Source organism: Carcharhinus amblyrhynchos, chromosome 3 (genome assembly GCF_965287045.1).
Source record: "Carcharhinus amblyrhynchos chromosome 3, sCarAmb.v2.hapA, whole genome shotgun sequence".
In the NCBI taxonomy this organism is placed as follows: Eukaryota; Metazoa; Chordata; class Chondrichthyes; order Carcharhiniformes; family Carcharhinidae; genus Carcharhinus; species Carcharhinus amblyrhynchos.
In genome coordinates, this window is record NC_137326.1 from 75,562,769 (window position 1) to 75,575,891 (window position 13,123).

The 13,123-nt window shown below is 42.6% G+C and overlaps 1 protein-coding gene across 2 annotated transcripts in view; it reads right to left on the reverse strand.

Annotated features, from left to right (window-relative positions):
- The window catches only part of hdlbpa (high density lipoprotein binding protein a), an 80,663-nt gene that overhangs the window by 12,629 nt on the left and 54,911 nt on the right, over window positions 1-13,123 (reverse strand). The window contains exons 18-22 of one of the 2 annotated variants that reach the window (XM_080185332.1): window positions 8,634-8,855; window positions 7,715-7,933; window positions 6,504-6,627; window positions 4,781-4,920; window positions 3,273-3,377 (exon numbers count right to left, since the gene is read on the reverse strand). In XM_080185332.1, the coding sequence (XP_080041458.1) occupies window positions 3,273-3,377; window positions 4,781-4,920; window positions 6,504-6,627; window positions 7,715-7,933; window positions 8,634-8,855 (810 nt within the window). Of the gene's footprint in view, window positions 1-3,272; window positions 3,378-4,780; window positions 4,921-6,488; window positions 6,628-7,714; window positions 7,934-8,633; window positions 8,856-13,123 lie in introns of both variants that reach the window. The other variant, XM_080185331.1, reaches the window with a different exon arrangement.

Genomic DNA, 13,123 nt, shown 5'->3' on the forward strand with positions numbered 1-13,123 from the left:
TGAAGGAGCCCTGACGAAGCAGTGACCACAATGTGATAGAATTTACCCTGCAGTTTGAGAATTAGATGTAACGATATTACAAATAAATGAAGGTAACTGCAAAGACATGAGGGAGGAGCTGGCCACAATTGATTGGAAAGGAGCCTACCAGAGAAGACTGTGGAACAGCAACGTCAGGTGTTTTTTGGGGTTATTCAGGAGGCACAATAGAAATTCATCCCAAGGAGGATACATGCTCAAGGGAGGGCAAGGCATTCATGGCTGACAAGAGAAGCCAAGGACAGCATAAATGCAAAAGAAAAAACATACAACGTGACAAGGATTAGTGAGAAGCCAGAGGCTTGGGAAGCCTTTAAAAGTGAGCAGAGAACAGCTAAAAGGGTGGAAAAGATGAAATGCGTGCAAGCCAGCTAGTAATATAAAAGATAGGAAGAGTTTTTTCCCCCCCAGTATATAAAAAAGGTAAAAGGGACAAAAATAGATATTGGACCACTGAAAAATGAGGATGGAGAAGTAATAATAGGAAGTAAAGAAATGGCAGAGGAACTGAATAGTTACTTTGCATCAGTCTTCATGGTGGAAGACACCAGTGGGACGTCAGAGTCCCAGGAGAAAATCGGGAACACAGGTGAGTATAATGGCCATCACTAAAAAGAAGGTTCTGGGGTGACTGAAAAGGTCTGAAGGTGAATAAATCACCAGGATCAGATGGACCGCACCCCAGAGTTCTAAAAGAGATAGCTGAGGAAATTGTGGAGGCATTGGTGGTGATCTCTCAGGAACCACTGGAAGCAGGGGTGGTATCAGAGGATTGGAAAGTAGCTAATGTAACACTGTTTAAAGGAGGGTGGAAGACAGTAGTTGGGAAATTATGGGCAGATTAGCCTGTCTTCGGTCATTGGCAAGATTTCAGAGTCCATTATTAGACAGGAGACTGCAGAGTACTTGGAAGTGCATGAAAAAAATAGGGCTGAGACAGCATGGCTTTGTCAAGGGGAGGTCATGTCTAACAAATCTGTTAGAGTTCTTTGAGGAGGTAACAAGCAAGTTATCTAAATCAGGACCGGTGGATGTGATTTATTTAGATTTCCAGAAGGCCTTTGACAAGGTGCCACACAGTAGACTGACTGTTAAATAAGAGCCCATGGTGTTAAGGGCAAGATCTTGGCATGGATAGAGGATTGGCTGACTGGCAGAAAGCAGAAATAGGGACAAAGGGGTCTTTTTCAGGATAGCAGCTTTATGACTAATGGTGTGCCTTAGGGGTTGATGCTGGGACCACAACTTTTCACAATATATATTAACTATTTGGAACAAGGAACCTGAAGGCAATGTCGCTAAGTTTGCAGATGATACACAGATAGGTAGAGGGCCAGGGAGTATTGAGGAAGCTGCAGGAGGACTTGGACAGGTTAGGAGTTGGCAAAGTGGCAGATGGAATACAATGTGGAAAAAAGTGTGAGGTTATGCACTTTGGAAGGAGGAATGGACACAGGCTATTTTCTAAAATGGGGAAATGCTTAGGAAATCAGAAACAAAGGGACAAGGGAGTCCTTGTTCAAGATTCTCTTAAGGTTAACGTGCAGGTCCAGTCAAAAGTTAAAAGTTAATGCAACGTTAGCATTCATGTCGGGAGGGCTACAATACAATAGCAGAGATGTACTTCTGAGGCTATATAAATGCTCTGGTCAGACTCCATTTGGAGTGTTGTGAGCAGTTTTGGGCCCCATATCTAAGGAAGGATGTGCTGGCCTTGGAAAAGGGTCATGATGTGGGTATGCCGGCGTTGGACTGGCGTAAACACAGTAAAAAGTCTGACAACACCAGGTTTTAGTCCAACCTATTTATTTGATAATATACTCACTAGCTTTCGGGGTTCTCTAAACTGTCTGTGCTTTATATGCTCTGTCTGAGGCCAGAACTCTCCATTCACCTGACGAAGGGGGTAACCCCGAAAGCTAGTGAGTATATTATCAAATAAATAGGTTGGACTAAAACCTGGTGTTGTCAGACTTTTTACTTGGAAAAGGGTCCAGAGGAGGTTCATAAGAATGATCCCTGGAATGAAGTTTGTCATATGAGGAACGATCAAGGACTCTGGATCTGTAATTGTTGGATTTTAGAAGAATGAGGGGGTGGGGGATCTTATTGAAACTTACAGGATACTGCGAGGCTTGGATAGAATGGACGTGGAGAGAATGTTTCCACTAGCAGGAAAAACTAGAACAAGAGGGCATAACCTCAGGATAAAAAGGGACGATTCTTTAAAACAGAGATAGGAGGAATTTCTTCAGCCAGAGTGGCAAATCTGTGGAACTCTTTGCCTCAAGACAGAGATAGGTAGGTTCTTGATTAAATGGGAGATCAGAGGTTATGGGGAAAAGGTAGGAAAATGGGGATGAGAAAAATATTAGCCATGATTGAATGGCAGAGAAGACTCGATGGGCCGAGTGGCCTAATTCTGCTCTTATGTCTTATGGGCTCTGCTCGTTACTCTGACAAGGACATCACATGTTGGCAATCCTGAGGCTAAAATGTTACATGCCCATATTCAAGTTCATTTTTAAAAGAGAACATGAGGCAGCAGCAACAAGTATTATAATAAAATCCATTAGTTATCCTGGGAGGAGATTTGGGCTCACTTTGATCAAGATTTCAGAATATCAAAAAATAAATATACCATTTTTAAAATACCTCTTCACTGCTGATGGCTACTGTATCACAAATTATTTCAGTGGTCACAGGTTGCAGAAGTAAACAAAAAAATCACTAACATTCCAGTTCCACATTACTATTCAGTGACCTTTTCAGTAAAACATGCTTTTGGGGGATGAGATGTGAGGAGTCACCAGAGAAACATAAGTTCTCTTTTTTAGAAGAAGAGGTCAGGAGTCCCGACACGAGTTAGCAGAATTAGTGAAGGATTAGAAGTTACTTCCAGTAGTTGGGGAAATATGTAACCACAGGATAAAAATTGAAGTGAGAGGTTAGTGGATGATATTAAAAATATAAAACAGAAGGTTTGAAATGCCCTGCCAGAGATAGTAATGGATACAGAATCCAACATTTTAGATGGAAAATGGATAAATACTGGGGGGGTGAGCATAAAGTAAACCAATGGGTCCAGTTGGCTGGTTCCCTCAGTATAACATCATACAATTCTAGACAGTGGAGGTTTAACAGGAATGACTCCACAATAAACACCAACGATATGGATTCTTTCTGTCTTGCCTTCAGTCTGCTAGCTACAGACAGGTACAACAGTTTTTTACCTCGTATTCTTCCATCATCTTGCGTATACCACTTCCTTTCTGGCCAATGATGTAACGATGCAGGTCAAAGGGCACTGCTACTTCAATTGTAACAGGAACCAGTGCCTATAAGAAAGCATCAAAATGAGAAAGGCCCCACTGTGGCCAGAGCTACAAGTTAAATATTGTTGATGACAGGTGAAGAATCTTGAAATTCCTGTAGCTATAAACTGTTAAATAAATTGGTTAATCCCGCTAATAAATAATCAAATTTTGGACTGATTCTTGTAAACTCAATTTACTCTCAAGCTCGAAAAAAAGAATGGCATATGTTTTCTTTATTCTTTCATTGGGTATGGGCATCATGAGCAAGGTCAGCATTTGTTACTCATCCCCAACTGCCCCCTTGAATGGGAGTGGATTGTTAGACCATTTCAGAAGGCAGTTGATGTGGATCTGCAGTAACAGGTAGGCCAGACCAGGTAAGGACATCAGTAAACTAGATGGACTTTATGACAACTGACAATAACTTTTATTCCTCCATATTGGAACCTATGTCCCATGTCCCCAGAGCTTTAGCCTGGGCCTCTGGATTACTAGCCCAGTGACATTACCACTATGCCACCACCTCCCCCACTTTACTACAATCTTTCCTGCAGTTGGTTACATCATTACAGTATCTGCAAGATGTGGACGATATTCAGACTTGAGCTGATAAGTAGAAAGTAACATTTGTTTCATGCAAGTGGCAGGCAGTGACCATCTCCAAGAAAGAATGAGTCTAAAATCATCACCCTTGACAATCAATGGCATTAATCAATCACTAAATTTGCCACTTCCTTGGGGGTTACCATTAACCAGAAACAACTAGACAGCCATATGAATACAATGGCTACAAGAGCAGCTCAGATGCTAGAAATTCTGTGGAAAGCAACTCAACTCCTGATTCTCAAAAGCCTATCCACCAGCTACAAAGCACAAGTCAGGAGTGTGATTGAATATTGTCCATTTGCCAGGATGAATGCAGCTCCGACAATACTGAAGAAGCTCAACACCTTTCAGGACAAAGTAGCCCACTTGACTGGCACCCCTTCCACCACTGATGCACAGCGGCAGCAACGTGTGCCATCTACAAGATGCACCATAGGAATTCAAGGCTCCTTCGACAGCACCTTCCAAACCCATAACCGCTACCACTGGAAAGCGGATACATGGCAACAGCACCACCTGCAAGTTTCCCACCAAATTCAATCACCATCCTGACTTGGAAATAGATTGATATTATTTCACGGTCACTGGGTCAAAATCCTGGAACTCCATCTCTAATAGCATGATGGGTGTACCTGCGCCATTTAAGGCAGCAGCTCACGAGCTACTTCAACGGCAATTAGGAATCATTATAAATGCTGACCTAACTAGTGACGACCACGCCTCAAGAATGAATAAAAAACCATTTTGACTATTAGGCTTCTAATCACGTATCGTAAGCCTTTCTCCCCAATTAAAGCACTACACAATTTAGAACGTACCAACAAAGCATCTCTGGCTGTCTCGCATCGCTCTTTCCGTCCAGAAATGATAATGATGTCATTTTTCCGAGGTACAGAGGAATCAACCTCTTTAACTTCTCCATTGGTTTCTCCATTCTCGTGGACTTGCTGCTCATGTGCTGTGAAAAACACAAGTGTTTTATTCCCGTCTCATCCTGGGCGCACTTCTTAGATGCCACTCAAGTATACAGTTAACTGCATCTTGTTCCAGGTCAGAAGAGCAAAGATGGCAATTGGGAAAGCAATCTTCACAATACTAGAGTGGATCAAAAATTCAGACAACAGGTCTGCATTTTTGGCTCCCTTGAAGAGCCTTTGAATTGCATCTTACAGCATTTTATCGGATAAACATTACTGGGAGCCAAGGAGAAAGCATTAAAGCTTGCACGTGGGAGGAAGGTTTTAACTAACTTCTTAAAAGGGGAAGGTGCTTTTGGAAAGAACGCCTTAGCTTAGAGCTTAGACAGTTGAAGGCATGGCTGCCAATGGTGAAGTATGTGGGGAACACACAAGAGATCAGAGTAGAAGGAACAAAGTCCTGAGGGTTACAAGTGCTGGAAGTTGGAGAAAGCAGGGTTGGGGGGGTGCATAAGTGGACCAGAGTTTAAGAGGAAGAGCTTTATACAATGGAGACATCAGTAGATTGAGACAATGTAGGTCAATGAATACAAGGCTGATAGGTCTTGCTGTGGAGTCGAGATGCTGGCAGCAGAATTTAGGATGAGCTTGAGTTTAGAGGGCAAAAGATGGAAGGTGAAGAGAGCATTGGAATAGCCATGGCCAATCCACCTGGACTGTGGGACCTGGAGAAAATCCACACAAAGGTTGAGCTCTGTAGCTCTGAAGAGCATTGACTGCAAGAATGCAATCCAAATTTTGACCAGCCAAGAACGTGGCTCTCAGGAGCTGGGCTATCAGAGATGCCTGGAGGAACTAATGGAGGACAAGACATGATGGATGCAATGTACGAACTCCACAGTTCGTTAACTGAGGCTGGAATTGAACCTGGGACCTTGGTCACGTGAGGCAGCTGTACTAACTACTCTGTCACCATTGGTGCCTCTTGCTGTTGACGGGCAAGCTCACATGAATTTCAAAATTGCAGTCAGGCATAAGTAACAAAAATTCAATCCAGAGTTAAAAGGGATAATATTATTATCTTGCAACAAAATCCCTAGACTAGTATTTGGTTAGAGCTGAAGATGCAACAGGAACATAAGCTATCAAAATGTAATTGATTTTGACAGTATACAGAATGTATTACTTCTTCTCCACAATGTTTTTACGAGCGCCATTTCATAGGGATGTGTGTGTCTCCTTTTCAACCATGTGGAGCACCCATTTGTGACAGTGCATTAATTCTTCTCCAAAAATTTTAAGTGGCATTTTGCAGCAGGGCATAGTTTTCCTTTTTAACTGTGTAACAGGGCAACCTACTGGGAATCTAGGGAAGTGAAAAAGGAATAGGAAGATAATTGAAAGGGAGAGGTGAAGTGTAGTGGTTTGTGTGGCACATGAACATCAGTGTGGGCTAGTTGAGCCTATTAGCTCAAATCTGTTCTGTAAAATGTGCAATTTGAATATAAACAGTTAGCTAATTCTAAAATAAGACTGATTGCTAAGGTCAAGTGAGAAATGCAGCAACATCAGTGCTCGTAGCCCAGAGATAGGAAAGTTGTAACAAAACCTGGATTCTCCTCACGCTCAGGAAATTTGATCTGCACATTGTGATCCTTGGTGATCTGCTGCACATTCAAACCTTTGGCACCCATCACCATCCTGTGGAACTTCTGCAGAATTACACACTCGATGGTTACCTGAGCTTCCTGTTTTGAACCAGAAATACTAATTAGTTTCAACAAAATGCACTTCAATCTTTACATCTATACTCAAAATGATGCCTCAGGTGATTTACGAGATGGAAAAGGGTTAGAGCATAGAAAAGGAGGAATGTAAAAGAGAAGCTGGGTTATGACACCAAAGTCAGCATTAAACACTAAGACTTTAAGACACTTTTGAAAGAAAAAAGGGTGACTTTTAACCTTTACAGTGCTGGGCATAAAATCAGCAATAGCAAACAGTTTCTGTCCAGCAACTTCATACCCCATAGCAAAAACAAGCCTTTCAGGTAGATGGGACAGAATGGGGAAAACCAGAAGGTAGAAGTGTGGCATTGGAAATGCGGCAGAGGCAGCAAGAGGCTAACAGTGGTAAAGAGAGAGTGTACGCAGAATGAAGGCAAGATGGAAGACGTTGGAAATGGAAACAAGGATGCAACCAGTAAGGCAGTGGATAGTGTATGGCTCAGGATGTGATTACAGTACTTTTAAAACAGGCTGAAGCTTGGGTAGGTTTGATACAGGACTGCCAAGGGCACTGCCGAAAACAGATACTATCGTGAGTCAAAGACACCAACCTTAATTTGGTCAGTTTTATGAAATGTGCCTTATGGTATGGGTATCATCTGCCAAGATAGAGCTGGGAGATCATATAAACAACATGTGAATCAGGAGCAGTAGGCCACTCGGTCTCTTGAGCCTGCTCTGCCATTCAGATTGTAATCTCAACTTAACATTCTACCTACCACTGATAAACCTTCACCCCTTTTCAATCAAGAATCTCTCTCGCTCAGCCTTAAAAACATTCAAAGACTCTGCTTCCACTGCCTTTTGAGGAAGGAGGTTCCAGAAAATAATGAGCCTCAAAAATACTGCAGTACTTTGCAATCTGATTTGTTTTTTTGGCAATTTTTCAAAAAGGACACCAAATATTATGTAACAACGAGTTGGTCATGGAATAATCAGACTCAAACTTAATACTTGCTATCCATAACGTCTTAAAATGGGATTTTATAATTATAGTTAGGATGAGACATTCGACATGAACAAACAATAATATTGAGCTCTCCCATACCAGATCTTCGATTATCTCCTGCATACGTTTCTTGGCAGCCTCCACGCAATCTTTGGCACCTTTCAGTGTCACCTTGTCACTCTGTGTTCCAGTACGAGGGAAGCTGACCATCACACCACCGTACTCATCAGCAATTTCCCGCAAAACCTGCCCACGGCGTATCACAAAGAATCGATGGTGCTTGGGGTCAACGGTCATTGCATCCTCTATAACATTGTCCTACAAGAGAAAGAAATTAAGTGAAAGGAAAGTAAAGAATCATCTGCCCTCACAACCCACACATTTTGACTGTGTCTTGTTCTGGGCAACAAGCTGCCGGTGTTAGACGAATAGTTAAATTCATTTTACACCAAGAATAATTTATACAAAATATTCCATTTTATTATTAGTTGTATAGCTTAAAAACTTAAAATGCTGTTAAAACAGCCAACAATGTCCATACATGAGTTCTGCTCACATCTGGATTCACATTTTCAAACCAAACTGGCAAAGTTCTCTTTTCACCCTCTGAATTGATCAGCATTTGAACTTAGTGGATGGTCTGTGTTGACCATCTCGCATCACCACTCTGTTTAATATTTAGCTTCCATGCACCACAACTCCCTTTGTAGAGGATGCTGGTTTCCTGTCTCCCCTTACTTCAGTCTCCCAGTGGAGAGTTTTCTGGTAGCTTTCAGAACAGTCATGTGTAGAGTAGTGAGTAAATTTACTATGTTGTATTACTGGATCACACAGACCATGCCTGCTCCCCAACCAATGTTAAACAGTTCACTTAGAGCATAATTGGTCTCAGCATCTCTGGACAAGGCAGACTGCACCAAAATAACTGTACCCATGCACAAATTGTACCTGTGGGAGGATGACAAGAGGAGCTAATCACAAGAACTTAGGATGCAGTTTAAAGCATAGCAAGCCGTACCAGATTCTTTATGAGGATTTCCAGTTCTTTCTGAGCCTCTTTGACAGCTTCCTCCGTACCTACGATGGTTATCAGTTCTTGATCTTTGTCATCTGCTGTAGGGAAAATAATCCTAGCTCCTGTATTATCCCGCACTTTACGGATGTTGGCACCACCGCGTCCAATCAGGAACTTGTGGTACTCTGGCTTGGCGCGCAGCTCACTGGTATAGTTCTTGATTTGCTGTACAAAGAAATGAACATTTAGTGTTGGAATGATTGTGTTTTTGGGTGCTAGTATTGGGTGACAGGAGCAGATCCAATACTTGTTAAACCTCAAAATGTCAGATCCAAAGACAACAAAAATGATTTAGGTCAAGAGCACGTGAGATGATTCACTGGCCATACAGTAGCTAGCTACATTCAACTTCAGAATTTTGCAGCCGTACCATGTTACTATTCTCCATACATCCTTTTCTATCCCATGGAAGCTCAATTGTTGGGCCTTACATGCCCTGCAATCTCATGTGTTGACATCAAAATTCAATGCACTCAGTCTCCTCTCAGCACTTCAAAGCTATAATTTCATACCCATTCCAATCCTTCCTAATCCCTGGGACCTACTAGCTTTTAAGAGCCAAGCTTGGCATTCCATTCATAATGTCCTGATTTACCTGAGAGAACTCCAAACAACCTTCCAAGAGAAGCAACTGCTCCTCAACGTCAAGGTCCTTTATTCTGAAACTATGCCCCCCAGTTCTAGATTTCTTCAAGAGGAAACATCTTCTGACTTGCTCAGTCATGCCCCCTCAGAATCTTATTTCAAGATCACCTTTAATTTTCTAAATGAAGGTGATGACAGGCCTAAACTAATTACACTGTTGACCCAGATTATATTGTGATATTTTGAAATATCTTGCTATTATTTGTTAATAATTGATTCTGACAATCTAAATCAGATTTATGGCTACAGACCTACAGGTTCACCTCCCTCTTTTGTTTAAAAAGGGGCACTGCATTTACAGTTTCCCAAATTGCTGGAATCTTTGCAGAAACTAGGGAATTTTGAATTATAACCAAAGCATCCACCATCTCTTGGGCCACAACTTTCATAATGCTAGGATGTAGGACATTTTCCTAGCAATTTTTCCTCTGGTGATCAAAGTTATTTTCTCCTTTGATCTTCTAATACTCTAAGGCTGTTTTTCACATTGCCCATTTTGAAGACATAAAAACAAAACAGGTTCAAAAGCTCTGCTTTTTTTTGTTTAGCAACATCAATTCCCCACTCATCCTCTAAGGGACCAACATTTATTTAAGCTACTCTTCCTTTTTAAAGCTTGTGCAGTCAGTTTGTATATTTTCTATTAGTTTCTCATTCTAATTTCTCTCTTTTCTTTGTCCCTCTTTAGGCCCACCACTAATCTCTGCAGCATTGTGGATCTTATGTTCCCCTTAGTTAACCATGGTTGACTCAAGCTTCTCGCAGAATCCTCTCTTGCTCACTGCAACATACCCTTCTTGACAATTATGAAACATGTCTATTTATCTTCCGACTTATTTACCCCAGTCCACTTTAGCCAATTGCTTCCCTTCTTTGTAATTGCCTTTATTTCAGACACTACATTTAGGCCCAGTTCCTTTGATTGTTTGTCATCTTTAAACTGAATATGAAATTCTAATGCAGAGACTTTGTACAGGTACTTTGTATCAGCCTTTTAAGCAGAGAACACCAAAAGCAATCCAAGAATTTTAAAAAAAAAAATCAAGGCACAAAGAGGAGAGAGAAACTTAAAGCAATTAGAGAGAAAAAAAATCATAGAACATAGAACATTACAGCGCAGAACAGGCCCTTTGGCCCACGATGTTGCGCCGACCAGTTACAAAACAATGACCCACTAACCTAAACCAATCCCTTTTCGTCCATAAACCTATCCACAGATCTCTTAAACGCCCCCAAACTAGGCGCACTTACAACTGCAGCAGGCAGGGCATTCCAATCCCTCACCACCCTCTGGGTAAAGAACCTACCCCTCTCATCCGTCCTATAACTACCACCCCTTAATTTAAAGCCATGCCCCCTCGTGCTAGATTTCTCCATCAGAGGAAAAAGTCTATTACTATCCACCCTATCTAAACCTCTAATCATCTTATATGTTTCAATAAGATCCCCTCTTAGCCGCCTTCTTTCCAGCGAAAACAACCCCAAATCCCTCAGCCTCTCCTCATAGGACCTCCCCTCCATACCAGGCAACATCCTGGTAAACCTCCTCTGCACCCTCTCCAAAGCCTCCACATCCTTCCTGTAATGTGGGGACCAGAACTGCACACAGTACTCCAAGTGCGGCCGCACCAGAGTTGTGTACAGTTGCAACATGACGCTGCGACTCCTAAATTCAATCCCCCTGCCAATAAACGCCAAGACACCGTATGCCTTCTTAACAACCTTATCTACGTGACTCCCAACTTTCAGGGATCTATGTACACATACACCTAGATCCCTCTGCTCCTCCACACTATTCAAAGTCCTCCCGTTAGCCCTATACTCGACACATCTGTTATTCCTACCAAAGTGAATTACCTCACACTTCTCCGCATTAAACTCCATCCGCCACCTCTCGGCCCAGCTCTGCAACCTGTCTAAGTCTTCCTGCAAACTATGACACCCTTCATCACTATCTACCACACCTCCGACTTTGGTGTCATCAGCAAATTTACTAACCCACCCAACTATACCCTCATCCAGATCATTAATAAAAATTACAAACAGCAGTGGCCCCAAAACAGATCCCTGAGGCACACCACTCGTAACCGAACTCCATGATGAATATTTACCATCAACCACCACCCTCTGTCTCCTATCCGCTAGCCAATTCCTGATCCAATTCCCTAGATCACCCCCAATCCCATACATCTGCATTTTCTGCAGAAGCCTACCATGGTGAATCTTATCAAACGCCTTACTAAAATCCATATACACCACGTCCACTGCCTTACCCCCATCCACCTCTTTGGTCACTTTCTCAAAAAAGTCAATTAGGTTAGTAAGGCACGACCTACCCGCCACAAAACCATGCTGACTATCTCCAATCAATTCATTACTCTCCAAATAACTATAAATCCTATCCCGAATAATTTTTTCTAAAACCTTGCCCACAACAGAAGTGAGACTCACCGGTCTATAATTCCCGGGGAAGTCTCTGTTCCCCTTCTTAAACAATGGGACAGCATTCGCTAACCTCCAATCTTCCGGTACTATACCAGAGGCCAACGACGACCTGAAGATCAGAGTCAGAGGCTCTGCAATCACTTCTCTTGCCTCCCAGAGAATCCTGGGGTAAATCCCATCCGGACCAGGGGACTTATCTATTTTCAGACCCTCCAGAATATCTAGCACATCCTCCTTATCAACTGCAACACTGTCAATTCTACTCCCCTGCAATCCAGTGTCCTCCTCAGCTATATCCATGTCCCCCTGCGTGAACACCGAAGAGAAATATTGGTTCAATGCCTCTCCAATCTCCTCCGGTTCCACACATAACTTCCCTCTGCTGTCTATAACTGGCCCTAATCTTGCCCTAACCAACCTTCTGTTCTTGACATACCTATAGAACGCCTTAGGATTCTCCTTAACCCTATCAGCCAAAGTCTTCTCATGTCCTCTTTTAGCCCTTCTTAGCTCACTCTTCAACTCCCTCCTAGCCAATCTAAAGTTTTCTAGTGCACTACCCGAGCCCTCACGTCTCATCCGAACATAAGCCTCCTTTTTCCTCTTAACCAACGAAAAAACTTTTTTGGTGCACCACGGTTCTCTAGCCCTACCAATTCCTCCTTGCCTGACAGGGACATACCTATCACGGACTCACAGTAGCTGCTCCTTGAAAAAACTCCACATTTCAGGCGTTCCCAGTCCCTGTAATCTCCTAGTCCAACCTATGCTTCCTAATTCTCTCCTAATAGCCTCATAATTACCCTTCCCCCAGCTAAAACTACTGACCCGAGGTTCATGCCTATCCCTTTCCATCACTAAGGTGAACGTAACCGAATTGTGGTCACTATCACCAAAATGCACACCAACTTCCAAGTCTAGCACCTGGTCTGGCTCATTTCCCAGCACCAAATCCAATATAGCCTCACCTCTAGTTGGCCTATCTACATACTGAGTCAAAAAACCTTCCTGCACGCTTTGTACAAAAACTGACCCCTCTAACGAGCTAGAGCAATAACAATTCCAATCAATATTAGTAAAGTTAAAATCCCCCATAACAATTACCCTATTACTTTCACTCCTAACCAGGATTGTCTCCGCAATCCTTTCCTCAACCTCTCTAGAACTTTTAGGAGGTCTATAAAAGACTCCCAACAGGGTGACCTCTCCTCTCCTCTCCTATTTCTAATCTCCGCCCATACTACCTCAACAGACAAGTCCTCATCAAACTTCCTCTCTGACACTGTGATACAATCCCTGACCAATAATGCTACCCCTCCCCCCCCCCACCTCCTTCTCTACTC